The sequence below is a fragment of the Anomaloglossus baeobatrachus genome, chromosome 11 (assembly GCF_048569485.1).
Source record: "Anomaloglossus baeobatrachus isolate aAnoBae1 chromosome 11, aAnoBae1.hap1, whole genome shotgun sequence".
In the NCBI taxonomy this organism is placed as follows: domain Eukaryota; kingdom Metazoa; phylum Chordata; class Amphibia; order Anura; family Aromobatidae; genus Anomaloglossus; species Anomaloglossus baeobatrachus.
Genome location: NC_134363.1, coordinates 47,989,880 through 48,006,226, shown reverse-complemented (window position 1 = coordinate 48,006,226; position 16,347 = coordinate 47,989,880). Strand labels below are relative to the sequence as shown.

General features: G+C 44.0%; 1 protein-coding gene across 1 annotated transcript; it reads right to left on the bottom strand.

The window, feature by feature from the left end:
- Positions 1-385: 385 nt before the first annotated feature.
- On the bottom strand, positions 386-1,276 carry LOC142255795 (galactoside alpha-(1,2)-fucosyltransferase 2-like). The gene has a single exon (XM_075327243.1). The coding sequence runs from the start codon at positions 1,274-1,276 to the stop codon at positions 386-388; it is 891 nt and encodes a 296-aa protein (XP_075183358.1).
- Between the last annotated feature and the right edge of the window lie 15,071 nt (positions 1,277-16,347).

Sequence of the window (16,347 nt, the reverse complement as noted above, 5' to 3'; positions counted from 1 at the left end):
GAGACAGACAGGGAAAGAGACAGACAGGGAAAGTGACAGGCAGGGAAAGTGACAGAGATAGATAGACAGACAGGGAAAGAGATAGATAGACACACAGGGAAAGAGATTGAGACAGTCAGAGACAGACAGGGAAAGAGACAGACAGTCAAAGAGATAGAGAGAGAGACAGAGATATATTTGTTTTGTGGTGTTTGTGTGCAGAATACATTTTTGTTAATACATTCTATTTTGTTAACCGTAGTTATTAACCCGGGCGAAGGCGGGTAGTACAGCTAGTGTAAATATAAAGAGCAATTCATGTGACCATGAGTCCATGACACCAAGAAGTCAATTTGGGATTATGCAAACATCTCATGGATCCTACTATTATAACATTTCACTATGTTCATTGTCCTTTTTGCATAAGGGTAGAGAGATCCGCGGGAATACCAATCCATTCTGGAAGAAAAGCAGCAGAATACTTGAAAATGTTTAGATAAGGAGAATCTGGTAACGTGAAGTTTGTTAGGTAAATCGTTTCACCTCCTACCAAGTAAGCAGCCCAGTATCCAAATGTCCCAATGGTCATGATGGTGTGGTTACAATGAGCCAAGAGGGCAAAATCACGGGCAGGAGACCCTTCTTGACCATCTCCAACAAAGTGGACGTCACCTAGTGAATGATCAATGTTGTTCTTACACCAGTCCATCTCATTACTGGTCACCAGAAAGAACGGGTTGTCATACTTCCACCTAAAATAGTCCATCGCTTGTTGTAGGTAATTTTTGTCCGCGACTACTCCTCTCCTTATATCACGCATCACCTTTACGTAATCTCCTCTACGAACATGAACCCCAACATAAGTCACATTAACCTTAGGCCCTTTCAACCTTTCCAAGATTGAATTTGCCTCCTTTTTGATACTATCGTGAAAAGAGAACTCTCGTAGAATCTCTTCTCTTATGTGGTGATAGAAGGTCCACGAACACGGAGTCCCAAAAAGTTTCACGTATTGTCCAGAAATGTTTCGATATTCTGGGGACATCCAATCCTTCAGTGTGTATTCCTTCCATTTGATGGAATCAGCAACTGCCTGAGGAAGAACAGGCAACGATATCTTAAAGATATTCCCAAGCTCCCTTTGCATCTGAGGTAAAACATAGGCTTGATGACCATTAAGCTTTGCCAAGGCGTAAAGAGCCGCATATTCTCCCATCTTGTTTCCTAAACGTGCGCTAGGATGCGCAGTCCATATTATTGTATCATTTGTAGATCTGGCCGTTGTAGATCTGGTCATTGTAGATCTGGTCGTTACATGTCTTCTTCCGAAATGATGGAGGTATGTGCTAATCACAAGGATCAATGTCACCAAAACCGCACATATTCTTGAAAAAGAGGCTCTCATGATGGGTTACATGACAGAAATTGAACTCCTAAAAAAATAATGGTGAAAAAGTTAGTAGACCGCAATAATGTACACTTACCACTAGTCCAAGTTCATCAAAACCATAGCTAAAAACTGTCATTTTGAGGTTATGTTGTTGGGAAGGTCTTAGAGGTCCCCAATTTTTCATTCTACATGTTGGAAACATACAGTATTTACCTTATTGAAGGGAATCTGTCAGCAAGTTTTTGCTATGTAATCTGAGAGCATCATAATGTAGGAGCAAAAGATCTTGATTCCAGAAATTATTACTTAATAAGCTGTGTGCTGAAGATTTCAATACTATATTTGTTTTAATCAGCAGTAAATTATCTCTCCTACATCATGCTGTTCTCAGATTACATAGCAAAAACCTGATGACTGATTCCTTTTATAGAGAACCTAAAATTTGAATTGTGCAGTTTTAGGTAGAATTTTTTTCGGGTGGGGGGGGGAAGGGGATCAAAATAAAATCACCATTTATTTGAAACTGGCTCCATGCGAATTCAGATTCAGCAAAATGGGTGCACGGATTTTGCTGAACCATAGAAGGCAAGCAAACAATAACAACAATAATAATACTAACTTCAATGGTCACCTGTCCTGCGGCCTTTTCAGTATTTTTGGAGCAAGGCTTAAATATAAACCCTACCTCAAAAATAGGCCCTAGTCACGGTTCAATAATGAAGTGTCCATGCAGCTAAATGGTTAAAGATACTGCAGGACTCTTCATTATAGACAGCGGGGGAACCCCACAATCACACTCACCAGACGCTGAGCGGGAGGACCCGTAGTGATTGTACACCCACATACATCAGATCGCACACAAATCAGAACACACACACAATCATACATCAGATCATGCACAAAACACACTGCGCACACAATCAGACCACACACCCTGCACAGAATCAGATCACACACCCTGCACACAATCAGATCACACTCCCTGCACACAATCAGATCACACACCCTGCACACAATCAGATCACACACCCTGCACAGAATCAGATCACACACCCTGCACACAATCAGATCACACACCCTGCACACAATCAGATCACACTCCCTGCACACAATCAGATCACACTCCCTGCACACAATCAGATCACACACCCTGCACACAATCAGATCACACTCCCTGCACACAATCAGATCACACACCCTGCACACAATCAGATCACACACCCTGCACACAATCAGATCACACTCCCTGCACACAATCAGTTCACACTCCCTGCACACAATCAGATCACACACCCTGCACAGAATCAGATCACACACCCTGCACACAATCAGATCACACACCCTGCACACAATCAGATCACACTCCCTGCACAGAATCAGATCACACACCCTGCACAGAATCAGATCACACACCCTGCACAGAATCAGATCACACACCCTGCAAACAATCAGATTGCACACCCTGCACACAATCAGATCACACACCCTGCACACAATCAGATCGCACACACACATCAAAGAACACAGACAATCACACATCAACTTGTATACACAATCACACATCAGATCGCTCACACACACAGACACACAAACTACATCCAGAGATACCGATTTCTTTTGGCCAGTAGGTGGCACTAGGGTTTGTCTCCTTCCTCCCTGAACAGACAATCTGAACCACTTTGTCAGGTCTCCGCAATGAGAAAAGTTTTCCGCTTAGACTTTATTAACTGTTGCACTGCTAATGTAATATATTTGGTAGAATGCACTTTGGGCAAGTTGCAATATGTGGGCTGCACATCGGGCCCATTAAAGAAAAGGATTTGACGTCATCTATCACATAGTAAAGGGGCTTTACACGCTGCGACATTGCTAGCCCCGTCGTTTGTGCGTCATGGGCAAATCGCTGCCCGTGGCGCACAATATCGCTAGTACCCGTCACACATACTTACCTTCCTAGCGATGTCGCTGTGGGCGGCGAACAGCCTCTTTTCTAAGGGGGTGGTTTGTGCAGCGTCACAGCGACGTCACACGACAGGCGTCCAATAGAAGCGGAGGGGCGGAGAGTAGCCGCATGAAAGTCACGCCCACCTCGTTGCCGGAGGACGCCGGTAAAGTGTTGTTCATCTTTCCTGGGGTGTTACACGTAGCGATGTGTGCTGCCTCAGGAACGACAAACAACCTGCGTCCAGCACCATCAACGATATTTGGGATTTGAACGCCGTGTCAACGATCAACGATTAGGTGAGTATTTTTGATCATTAGCGGTCGCTTGTACGTGTCACACGCAACGACATCGCTAACGAGGCCGGATGTGCGTCACGAATTCCGTGACCCCAACGACATCTCGTTAACGATGTCGTTGCGTGTAAAGCGGCCTTAACACAGATAATACAGTGGGATTATCTGCAGTTTCAAAACATTTCCTCCATAGATGTGTCTGGCTTTAGTTTGTCGGGGAATGAAAAAGTCATCAGGAACAATGGGTGGTGATCTGAGACGTAAGATCCTGAATCAGGAGTCTTTTTGGATTTTTATGTTGGAAATTAGGTTCCCTAAGGGTCTCAACAATAAAATTGATTCTTCAATATAATTAATCTGTTTTTTGTTGAATTAGCTTTGATGTATAATCTATTGTCATTGTTTTCAGGGTCAGAATGAGCATTATTTGCACACATATACCATTTAGTTTGCATATGTTAGTGAACATCGTATGCAGCTTGGTGTATATATAATTTAAAGTACTATGAGCGTTTGTCTTTCTAGGTGTATGCTCGGATAAGAAGTATCAAGAAAATAAAACAGTGATTAAAATAATTATAGTCTATAACTGTTTTTTGTGCTGTAGGTTTAGAATATTCTACTTATATGTATACAAATTCATAATTAGTTTTTGTTTTGGTGTATTAGGATTCATTGTTTCTAAATAATCTCAAGGGGACTACCATAAAAAGTTCCTAAAAGCAAAAAAGTGAGCCGGAGTATGAGATGGTATACATGGAACTTGTGAGACCATGTTCACACTGGCCATGAGACAAAGAGAAACCAAGGAAAAAATTGTGAAAACATACCCTGCTGTAACTGAATAAAAGCATAGTGCATATAAACATAGGGTACTTAGTAAACACTGTTTTTGATCAAAAAAAGCATAAAGCTATCCCACCAAACGTCAAGGTGTACACAGTTGGGATAGTACCTACACTCTCTAATATTAAAACCTTACCATGGGTCTAAAATAGGCCTCAATGTGGCTAAGGGCTGAGAGCGACCGGGTCCCAACAGGACACACACAGTCAGGTTCCTGTTACCTTTCTCCATAGAGATCAGCTCCGGAAGACAGGGGTTAACCCATGGGGTAAGCGCTTCCCTCATTCTACGAAAAGGCGTCCAATTACTGGATTCTCTCTTCGTCTATAGTCCTTGACAGAAGTTCTGTCGCTTGTCCATGTTATGTAAATAAAAGCTTTTAACCTGACTTTAAATTCATCCATTGGTTTCATAAATTACTCTTTTGAAAGCTGAAACCCTCCCAAATTTGGTTTAGATTATGAAAATAAAGTTGCGGCAAAGCTGAAATATTGATCATTTAATGAAGAAAATGGTCAGATTTTGGGAAGACAAAAGTTTTGTCACCTTGTCATATAATGCACCCAATCCTAGTTTACATCCTCACCTGTACTCACCAAATGATCGGTTAATTAGTGGGTGTGTATAAAAAGAAACCCAGCACCCCAGACCTTTACTTGAACTGCAACTTGACCTCTGACAACATGCCAAAAATCCACCCAACGACCAAAGCCTTGATTATTAAGAGGCTGAAGATCAGATCCACTGCAGAGGTGGCTGGCACCTTTAATGTGTCTCAGTGTCAAGTACCAAAAATTAAAAAAAGATTTGAAGAGACTGGAGATGTTTTTGACAAGCCCAGGTCCGTCAGACCCCGCAAGACAACTGCCCAGTGGAACGTTTGATGGTTAGAAAATCCAAAGCCAGCCCCTCTTCCACTGCAGCAGAGCTCCAAAAGGCCTGGTCACCTCAAGTCCCTGTGTCAACTAGAACACTTTGTAGGATTCTGTCTCGAAATGGCCTCCATGGTCGAATCAGTGCCCAGAAGCTAGCACTGAAGAAAAGGCAATTAAAAAAACGTGTGGCATTTGCCAAGTCCCACAGCCTGCTAACAGATGGATGCTGGAAAAGTAGGGGAAAGGAGAGGAAAGAAACCGCATACAAAACAGGGGCACACCTGCTACAATAATGAAGGTTTATAAAGTAAGGCTTTATTCAAAACACACAGAGATAAAAGCATTTAAAAACATGAAGGACAACACACTCTGAGCAGAGCTGAACCAGGGTATCCATGGTAATGGGAAGCAGTAGAAAAAATGTACATACAAAACGTAGTTATATATATGGATGTACAATTGCACATATGCATACAATCGAGCAAAATCCGTAAAATGTCACAATGTGTTCCTATGAATCAAATACCATAAAGGGGAGCAGCAATATCCTGTGAAGGAGGATCAAAACATCACCAACACTGTTATATAAGTAATGCGAGTAGATCGCCAATAAACTCAAGGCAGTATAACCGTACTAGTGTACATAGAGCGGCAGATTGAGTGTACATACCATGAACCAAAGTCCATGGATAACAGCGTATTTTAATGAATCAAGTATCATGAAAAGGAGCGGCAATATCCTATGACGGTGGGTCAATGTATCACCAAGTAACACCATTACATGGATAATGCAAAATGGGTCGCCAGTACACTGGAGAGCAATATGAACATGCTGGTATACATGGAGCTAGAGACTGATGTGGACGGAAGACAGACTGTAGGTTGTCAAAAAAATACAAGACAATAGTAGATTATTCAAACAAAAGCAATACCAAAGGGAGACACACTCACTAGGGCACAGATGAGGGAGGAGAGCTAATAAATGCCCTACAGTAGAAGTCTCCCTCCTGTATACTACCTAACAGCGGAGGTCGGCACCCTATATACTGTATTTTTCGGACTATAAGACGCACCGGACCATAAGACGCACCCTGGTTTTAGAGAAGGAAAATAGGAAAATAAAATTTTAAGCAAAAAATGTGGTCATGACACACTGTTATGGGGCGAGGATCTGCTGCTGACACTATTATGGGGGTAATATCCCCAAATTCTCTACTAAGATACCCCATTCTGGTAATGATCCTCCTGCCTTGTGTATATATTTATGTCCCTCATCCTGGTATAGCCCCATCTTGTTATATACTGCATCCTGGTATGTGCTCCCATCCTGCTATATACGCCATCATCCTGCTCATATACGCCATCATCCTGCTCATATACCCCCATCATCCTACTCATATACCCCCATCATCCTGCTATATTCCATCATCATCCTACTATATGCCATCATCCTGTTCATATACTCCCATCATCCTGGTATATGGCCCCATCATCCTGTTCATATACTCCCATCATCCTGGTATATGGCCCCATCATCCTGCTCATATACCCCCATCATCCTGCTCATCTGCTCATATACCCCCATCCTGCGGCACACACAAAAAAATAAACGTTTACACTCACCTTTCCTCATTCCACGCAGCGTCGCTCCTTTTCCTGTCTGTGCCGGCAGTGCTGTGTTGAGCCGGCCACGTTCCCTGCAGCACTGCGATGTATTGTCCTCCAGTCTGCCGACGCGGCTGTGAAGACACATGTGCGCACAGCGCCTGCCGTGACCACAGCCATGTGGTCACGGCAGGCGCTGCTGCCTGCTCGTGCCCCCGATGACCCGCTCCACCGCAGCACCCTCATTCCCCGCAGCCATGCCCTACATTCAGACCATTAGACGCACCCCCACACTTACCTCCAACATTTGGGGGAAAAAAAGTGCGTCTTATGGTCCGAAAAATACAGTAGTCAATATGGCGCCCCCACTCGTCGTCGACTTTCTCTTACCTCCCCTGACTCACTATAACTCAACAGAAAAAAGTGCACATGCCTATTAATAAAGTGCTAAATAGTGCTCACAAAACAGGGCGCAATAAATCAAGGGGGCTACTTATCATTCTGATGTGCAGGAACTAAGCCTCAAGCCTCAACGCGTTTCCCCTTGCGGTTCATCAGGAGGCCGATATAATCTACATGTCATTGATAATCTCCATGTCATTGATGATAAGTAGCCCCCCTGATTTATTGCGTCAGTTCCTGGCTGATGTCTTGAGATGTTCTTCAGTATTGCTACATAATCTTCTTTCCTCATGATGCCATCTATTTTGTGAAGTGCACCAGTGCCTCCTGCAGCAAAACAACCCAACATGATGCTGCCGCCCCGTGTTTGACAGTTGGGATGGTGTTCTTAAGCTTCAAAGCTTCTTTCTTTCCTCCAAAAGTAACGATGGTCACTATGTCCAAACAGTTCAATTTTAATTTCGGCAAACCACAGGACAAGTCTCCAACAATTAAGGTCTTTGTTCCTGTGTGCATTTGCAAACCTTAATCTGTCTTTTTTCTGTTTTTTTTGGAGTAATGGCTTCTTCCTGTCAGAGTTTCCTTTCAGCCCATGTTGATACAGTACTCGTTTCACTGTAGATAATGACACAATCTTACCAGCTTCCGCCAGCATCTTCACAAGGTGTTTTGCTTTTGTTCTTGGGTTGATATACACATGTCTGACATAAGCACTTTCATCTCTAGTACACAGAACTCATCTCCTTCCTGAGTGGTGTGATGGCTGGACATTCCCATCTTGTTTGTACTTGCCTAAAATTGTTTGTACAGATGAACGAGGCACCATCAGGTGTCTGGAAATTGCACCCCAGGATGAACCAGACTTGTGCAAGTCCACAATTCTCTTCCTGAGATCTTGGCTGATTTCTTTTGACTTTCCCATGATGCTACACAAAGAAGCCGTGTGTTTCAGGTGTGCATTATAATACATCCACAGGTGTGTCTCTAACTCAGATGTTGCCAGTAAACCTATCATATGCTTCCAAAGACATGACATCATCATATAGGCTGTCCCATATTGTTTAAAGGCATAATACTTAGTGTATATAAACGTTTGACTTTGCAGAAAGTGATAATAATGCCTTAAAACATTCTCTCTCATTATTCTGGCATTTGGCAAATATAGATAATTTTGGTTCCTAACTGACCTAAAACAGGAAAGTTGTATTCTGATTTCATGTCAGATAGTGAGAAAAACCTGCAGATGTGTCTTTATAGAGAGGGAGGAGAAAAACCTGCAGATGTGTCTTTATAGAGACCGGAGGGAAAAACCTGCAGATGTGTCTTTATAGATAGTATATGGAAACTTCTGGTTTCAACTGAATATGATCACTATAGAGATACATTTATTGGTGTACCACAAACCCAAAGCTTGTGTGGGTACAGATATAAATATATGGGAGTATGTGGCAAGTATATCTTGCAGATGACGTACATAGCACAGTTGCTGTATTATGCATTTTGACATTTTACCTAACATCTATAAAACAAGAAGCTTTGTTTTTCTTCCTAAGCAATCATGCAAAGTCTACATCATATACAGTGTCGGACTGGCTACCAGAGAAACCGCCAGTAATAAAAGGCCTGGCTGCGGTTACCTGCATTGAACTCCGGAGCTCTCACCTGAGCTCTGGAGTGCAGCCTGGACTGAACTCAGGGTTTGCAGGACTGAACCGCGAGCGCCAACTGATTCCTCAGTGATTGCGGTTCAGTTCATGACAGCTGCGGACAGGCCGGGCTGAACTCCAAAGCTCTGGTGAGAGCTCAGGTGAGAGCTCCAGAGTTCAATGCAGGTAACTGCCGAAAGGTCTGGTATTACTGGCGGTTTCTCTGGTTGCCAGTCTGACACTGATCACATATAGAGGAAAGCTCAGACCATGTACTCCTCCATTATTTGCGTTATATACTAGTGTAGTGTCATCCACATCACATATAGAGGAACATTTTACGTCATTGTGTGCTCCTCCATTATCTGCCTTATGGACTAGTGTAGTGTCATCTACATCACATATAGAGGAACATTTTAGCTCAGACATTGTGTGCTCCTCTATTAGTGTCATCTACGTCACACATAGAGGAAAGTTTTACCTCAGACATTGTGTGCTCCTCCATTATCTGCCTTATGTACTAGTGTAGTGTAATCTACATCACAAGTAGAGGAAAGTTTTACCTCAGACATTGTGTGCTCCTCCATTATCTGCCTTAGGTACTAGTGTAGTGTCATCTACATCACATATAGAGGAACATTTTAGCTCAGACATTGTGTGTGTCGCGGGCGGCGGGGCGCTGCGCTCACCACGCTCGGGTCCGGCGCTGCTGCTGCTCAGTGGCTCGAGCATTGGGCCGGATCCGGGGACTCGAGCGGCGCTCCTCGCCCGTGAGTGAAAGGGGTGGTTGGTTGGTGTTTGGGATGTTGGTTTGTGACGCCACCCACAGTGTGTGGTGAGGTTGGGGCACCACCGCTGCTCTCTACGGGGATCCCGGGAGCGATGGCAGGGAGCAGCTGAGATGTTTCTCTCCCCTCCGTGGGTAGGGGAATTTTTGGCAGTCCCAGGGCCCGGAGTTGTTGTCTGTAAGGTGGGTTGCGGGGTTTGGCCAGGTGCAGGGTCGCGGGGCAGCGCAGTGCCAGACGGCACGGTGGTACTTACTCAACCAGTAACGCACACGGAGTCTCTGGTAAAACAAACGGCTGGATGTACGAGTCTCACAGACGGCTGTGGTGGTCACTCCCGGTAGGTTGGCGGTGACTGCCTTTCCCTGCACCTTTGTTGTGTTCTCGGCCCCGATGGCTTCCCACCGGTGACCCGCTCCCCAGTGGTGTAGTTGCCAGAGGAGCCCCTTTTGCCTGCAGGCTCTGGCCCTGGGAACTCTAGCTGTGGCGGTAGCTGTATTTCCCTTCACGGTTGAGCGGTTGCCTTCAGTCGGGTCTTTGCTGCTGGGAAACCCCGGAGGTTCCCGTCGCTGACGGATTTGACCAGTTTAACGGCGACTCCAAGCCTGATCGGGGTCCGTAGGCCCTGCCGAATGGTGCTAGCTTCTCTTCGCTCCCCGGTCCGGTACCGGCGGGCCACCGCCCGTCCCCGGTCCTTACGGTTGTGCGTCAATCGGCCTCGCCTGCAGATGGTCACCACCATCTGCCAACCTTGCTGCTTGTGCCCGGGCCACATACCCGGACACGGCCAGTCTGCTCCACTACCACTTCCCTCGACTCTCAAACTCAACTCTCCCTGTTCTCCTTTCCTTTTCCCGCCTCCAGGACTGTGAACTCCTCGGTGGGTGGAGCCAACCGCCTGGCTCCACCCCACCTGGTGTGGACATCAGCCCCTGGAGGGAGGCAACAAGGATTTGTGTGTGACTGATGTGCCTAACCGGGGTGTAGGGTGTGTTGTTGTACCTGTGATGTCCTGGCTTGTCCAGGGCGCCATATTTGCTTCTCCATTAGTGTCATCTACTTCACACATAGAGGAAAGTTTTACCTCATATATTGTGTGCTCCTCCATTATCTGCCTTATGTACTAGTGTAGTGTCATCTACATCACATGTAGAGGAACGTTTTACGTCAGACATTGTGTGCTCCTCCATTTGTGTGATCTACGTCACACATAGAGGAATGTTTTACCTCAGACATTGTGTGCTACTCATGTCTCTGTATGTGGAGACCAGGAATTATATATGATCCTTCTTACTGTCCAAAGTTTGGCAGAACAATCCCACAAACAGGACTACAAATGGAATGGGTATTTTAACCCCTTCACGACCGGCCGATTTTTCGCTTTCCGTTTTTTTTTTTTCGCCATTCTTTTTCTGAGAGACGTAACTTTTTTATTTTTCAGTCAATATGGTCATGTGAGGGCTCATTTTTTGTGGAACGAGCTGTACTTTTAAATTAAATCATCAGTTTTACCATATAGTGTACTGGAAAACGGCAAAAAAATTCCAAATGCAGAAAAATTGCAAAAAAAGTGCGATAGCACTATGGTTTTTGAGATATTTTATTCACTGTGTTCACTATATGGTAAAAGTGATGTGTGGGTATGATGCCTCAGGTCAGTGCGAGTTCGTAGACACCAAATATGTATAGGTTTACTTTTATATAAGGGGTTAAAAAAAAATCGGAAGTTTGTCCGAAAAAAGTGGCACACGTTTTACGCCATATTCCGTGACCCGTAGTGTTCTCATTTTTCAGGATCTATGGCTCAGTGATGCCTTACTTTTTGCGTCTCGAGATGACGTTTTTAACGGTACCATTTTTGCGCAGATGCTACGTTTTGATCGCCTCTTATTGCATTTTGTGCAAAAGTTGTGGCGACAAAAAAACGTCGTTTTGGCGTTTGGAATTTTTTTGCTGCTATGCCGTATACTGACCAGATTAATTGATTTTATATTTTGATAGAGCGGGCGTTTCTGAACGCGGCGATACCAAAGTGTGTATATTTTTTATTTTTTTAACCCTTTAATTTTCAATGGGGCGATTGGGGGTGATTTGAACTTTTAGGTTTTTTTGTTTTTTTTAAATTTTTTAAAACTTTTTTTTTAACTTTTTTTTTTATTTTACTAGTCCCCCTAGGGGGCTATTGCGATCAGCAATCCGATCGCTCTGCACTATCTGCTGATCACAGCTAGAAGACTGTAAACAGCAGATACGCTCTCTTTCTCTTTTGCTGTGCCGCTGGCACAGCGAAAGTGAAAGCAAGTCATGTGTAGTACAGGAGTCATCGCATGACCCTGTGCTACCATGACAACTATCGGAAGTCACGTGATCGCGTCACGTGACTTCCGGTATCGGGCAGTAAGTAAAACTTTACCGCGATCGCGCTTATAACGGCGCTGTCACTTATTGACAGCGCCATTTAAGGGGTTAATCGGCACGAGCAGATAACGATTCTGCTCGTGCCTAGCAGGCACACATCTCAGCTGTGAAAATCAGCTGAGATGTGTGCCGATCGCAGCATGCTGCTGCCGGAGGACCGCGGGCAGTAACATTATGACATTTAGGACGTAATTTTACTGCCCGCTGTCGTTAAGGGGTTACCATACCCATGTCTACAAAGCTGACATATTTTGTATGTATTACCCATGTACACACAGTGGGGAAAATAAGTATTTGATACACTGCCAATTTTGCATGTTTTCCCACCTACAAAGAATCTAGAGGTCTATAATATTTATCGTAGGTAAATTCAACTGTGACAGACAGAATAAAAAAAAATCCAGAAAATCCCATTGTTTGATTTTTAAATAATTAATTTGCATTTTATTACATGAAATAAGTACTGGATACAATAGAAAAACAGAACTTAATAGTTGGTAGAACCTTTTGTTTTATCATCCCCTATGTTTGTCTTGTCACACTCTAATAAATAGTTATGTGAGTGCTGGTTGTGAAAGAATAGGGTGTCATGTTTCTTCTCTCCAGAAGATGGCAGACTGGGGCTGCTTGATTCCGGCAGTTGTCCTTTCATGTCCTGTTACCTTTCATTATTTAGTTTATCCCTAGTTGTCACTGTGGGGTATTTTTATGGTTTGTTTCCCTCCTCTTTTGCAGTTATTAGTCCCCCTTAGCCTTTTTGTAGCTTCAGCGTTGTGTGCATATCTATAGGGTAACCCCGGCCGTCCTGAAGAGCTTCCATGGCTACTGCTGATGAGTCCATTTGGGAGGTCTTGAAGGAGAGGTTGCAGGCTGAAGGTTGGTTTGGTTTAGCCATTTCCTGGCTGGCCTCGGTCCTGATTTTGGCTCCCCTTGCCGGGTTGCCGAGCCTGGTTTGGTCATGAGTGGCTTGACACAATGAATGATACAGTTTTAGCCCATGTCCAGGATACGTCTGTGTGTGGTGGCTCTTGAAGCACTGCGTCCAGCAGCCGTCCACTCCTTGTGAATCTCCCACAAATTTTTGAATTGCCTTTGATTAACAATCCTATCAAGGCTGCAGTTATCCCGGTTGCTTGTGCACCTTTTTCTACCACACTTTTTCCTTACACTCAATTTTCCATTATTATGCTTCAATACAGCACTCTGTGAACAGCCAGCTTCTTTAGCAATGACCTTTTGTGGCTTACTCTCCTTGTGGAGTGTGTCAATGACTGCCTTCAGGACATCTGTCAAGTCATCAGTCTTCCTCATGATTGTATAGCCTACAGAACCAGACTAAGGGACCATTTAAATGCTTAGGAAGCCTTTGCAGGTGTTTTGTGGTAATTATTCTAATTTTCTGAGATAATGACTTTTGAGTTTTCATTAGCTGTAAGCCATAATCATCAACATTAACAGAAATAAACACTTGAAATAGATCACTCTGTGTGTAATGACTATATGATATACACTGTGTGCAGACTTATTAGGCAAATTAATATTTTGATCCCATGATACTTTTTATACATGTCGTCCTACTCCAAGCTGTATAGGCTGAGAGCCAACTACCAATGAAGTAAATCAGGTGATGTGCATCTCTGTAATGAGGAGGGGTGCGGTGTAATGACATCAACACCCTATATAAGGGGTGCTAAATTATTAGGCAACTTCCTTTCCTTTGGCAAAATGGGTCAGAAGAGAGATTTGACGGGCTCTGAAAAGTCCAAAATTGTGAGATGTGTTGCAGAGGGATGCAGCAGTCTTGAAATTGCCAAACTTTTGAAGCGTGATCACCGAACAATCAAGCGTTCATGGCAAATATCCAACAGGGTCGCAAGAAACATGTTGGGCAAAAAAGGCGCCAAATAACGGCCCATGAATTAAGGAAAATCAAGCGTGAAGCTGCCAAGATGCCATTTGCCACCAGTTTGTCCATATTTCAGAGCTGCAACGTTACTGGAGTATCAAAAAGCACAAGGTGTGCCATACTCAGGGACATGGACAAGGTAAGGAAGGCTGAAAAACCACCACCTCTGACCAAGAAACATAAGATAAAACGTCAAGACTGGGCCAAGAAAATATCTTCAGGCTGATTTTTCAAAGGTCTTATGGACTGATGAAATGAGAGTGACTCTTGATGGGCCAGATAGATGGGCCAGAGGCTGGATCAGTAAAGGGCAGAGAGCTCCACTCCGACTCAGATGCCAGCAAGGTGGAGGTGGGGTACTGGTATGGGCTGTATCATCAAAGATGAACTTGTGGGACCTTTTCGGGTTGAGGATGGAGTGAAGCTCAACTCCCAGACCTACTGCCAGTTTCTGGAAGACAACTTCTTCAAGCAGTGGTACAGGAAGAAGTCGATATCGTTCAAGAAAAACATGATTTTCATGCAGGACAATGCTCCATCACATGCATCCAACTACTCCACAGTGTGGCTGGCCAGTAAAGGTCTAAAAGATGAAAAAATAATGACATGGCCCCCTTGTTCACCTGATCTGAACCCCATAGAGAACCTGTGGTCCCTCGTAAAATGTAAGATCTACAGGGAAGGAAAACAGTCCACCTCTCAGAGCAGTGTCTGGAGGCTGTGGTGGCTGCTGCACGCAATGTTGATCGTAAACAGATCAAGCAATGACAGAATCTATGGATGGTCGGCTGCTGAGTGTCATCATAAAGAAAGGTGGCTAGATTGGTCACTAATTTTTTGGGGTTTTGTTTTTGCATGTCAGAAATGTTTATTTCTAAATTTTGTGCAGTTATATTGGTTTACCTGGTGAAAATAAGCAAGTGAGATGGGAATATATTTGGTTTTTATTAAGTTGCCTAATAATTCTGCACAGTAATAGTCACCTGCAAAAACAGATATCCTCCTAAGATAGCCAAATCTAAAAAAAAAACACAACAACTTCCAACAGTATTAAGCTTTGATATTTATGAGTCTTTTGGGTTGATTGAGAACATAGTTGTTGATCAATAATAAAACAAATCCGCTAAAACACAACTTGCCTAATAATTCTGTACACGGTGTATAGAAATAGATCCCTCTGTGTGTAATGACTCTATATAATATACTGTGTTTCCCTTTTTGTATTGAATTACTGAAATAAAGTAACTTTTTTATGATATTCTAATTTATTGAGATGCACTTGTAGCACGATGGAACCCAAAATGGGAAGTTCGGTATGTGCCTCATCGGCCTCCGAGAAGTCAGAGACAAATACTACTGCATCCATTCCTGTCCCCAACAATGCCCCTACTGTCTAGTCTGCTTTTATAATAAAAAAAATATGCAGTCCCAGCAGGTTCTGGGTGATAATAAACCCCCTGTAGTAATGCCCCTCTCTCTCCCGACCCCACCCTGTTAGTGGAGCACCGGCTGCTCAGAATACAGCTGTGTCCCTTCCCATAGGGGGTGGCTCAGATTCATCCTCATTCTCCTGAGGAATGAGAGGGCATAAGAGACAGCCACCATTCCAGAAGTCACACAAAGTGCCATTTCCATCATGATTCTAGTGCTAGTCTGCACTCCAAATCTTCAAGATGGTGTTCCCCATCCACTTCTGATGTGTCTTCAAGTGCATCTGGGGAGTCTGGTCGAACTTCTTGGTCAGCATATAAGAGGTAGGAGCATAGCACGGTTTCCAGGGCAGCTAGCCTGGTGTCTTCAGACGTGTTGCAGCAGGATCCACAGCCGTCTTCTTTCCTTCCCAGTCCTTCTTGTGAATACAAAGATGCTAGAATGTATGGGCTGGTTTCAGGTTACTCCAGCATCCAATCACAGATGCCCACTCTGTGACAGCGTCTGTGATTGGCTGTTGAGTCCCTCACACATATAGTAGTGTAAAAATAAATAATTAAAAAAATGAAGTAGCACTCCGCGGTATTCTTGATTCTCAGCGCAGATAAAGCGGACAGCTATGAGCTGCCATCCCCATCTGCTTGGCTTTACCTTGGCTGGCAATCAAAATGCAAGACGCCCGTTAATTTTTTAATTATTTAAAAAATAAATTAAAAGAATGCGTGGGCTCACGCCGTATTTTGGTCACCAGCAAGGTAAAACCAGGCAGCTGGGGACTAGGATTCTCAGCGTGGTAAGGCCCAATTGTTCTGGGCCCCCATGCTAA

Bases quoted from the DNA above. Each gene is read 5' to 3' on its own strand.
- LOC142255795 (XM_075327243.1), bottom strand. From the start codon at position 1,276: ATGACCAGATCTACAACGGCCAGATCTACAAATGATACAATAATATGG.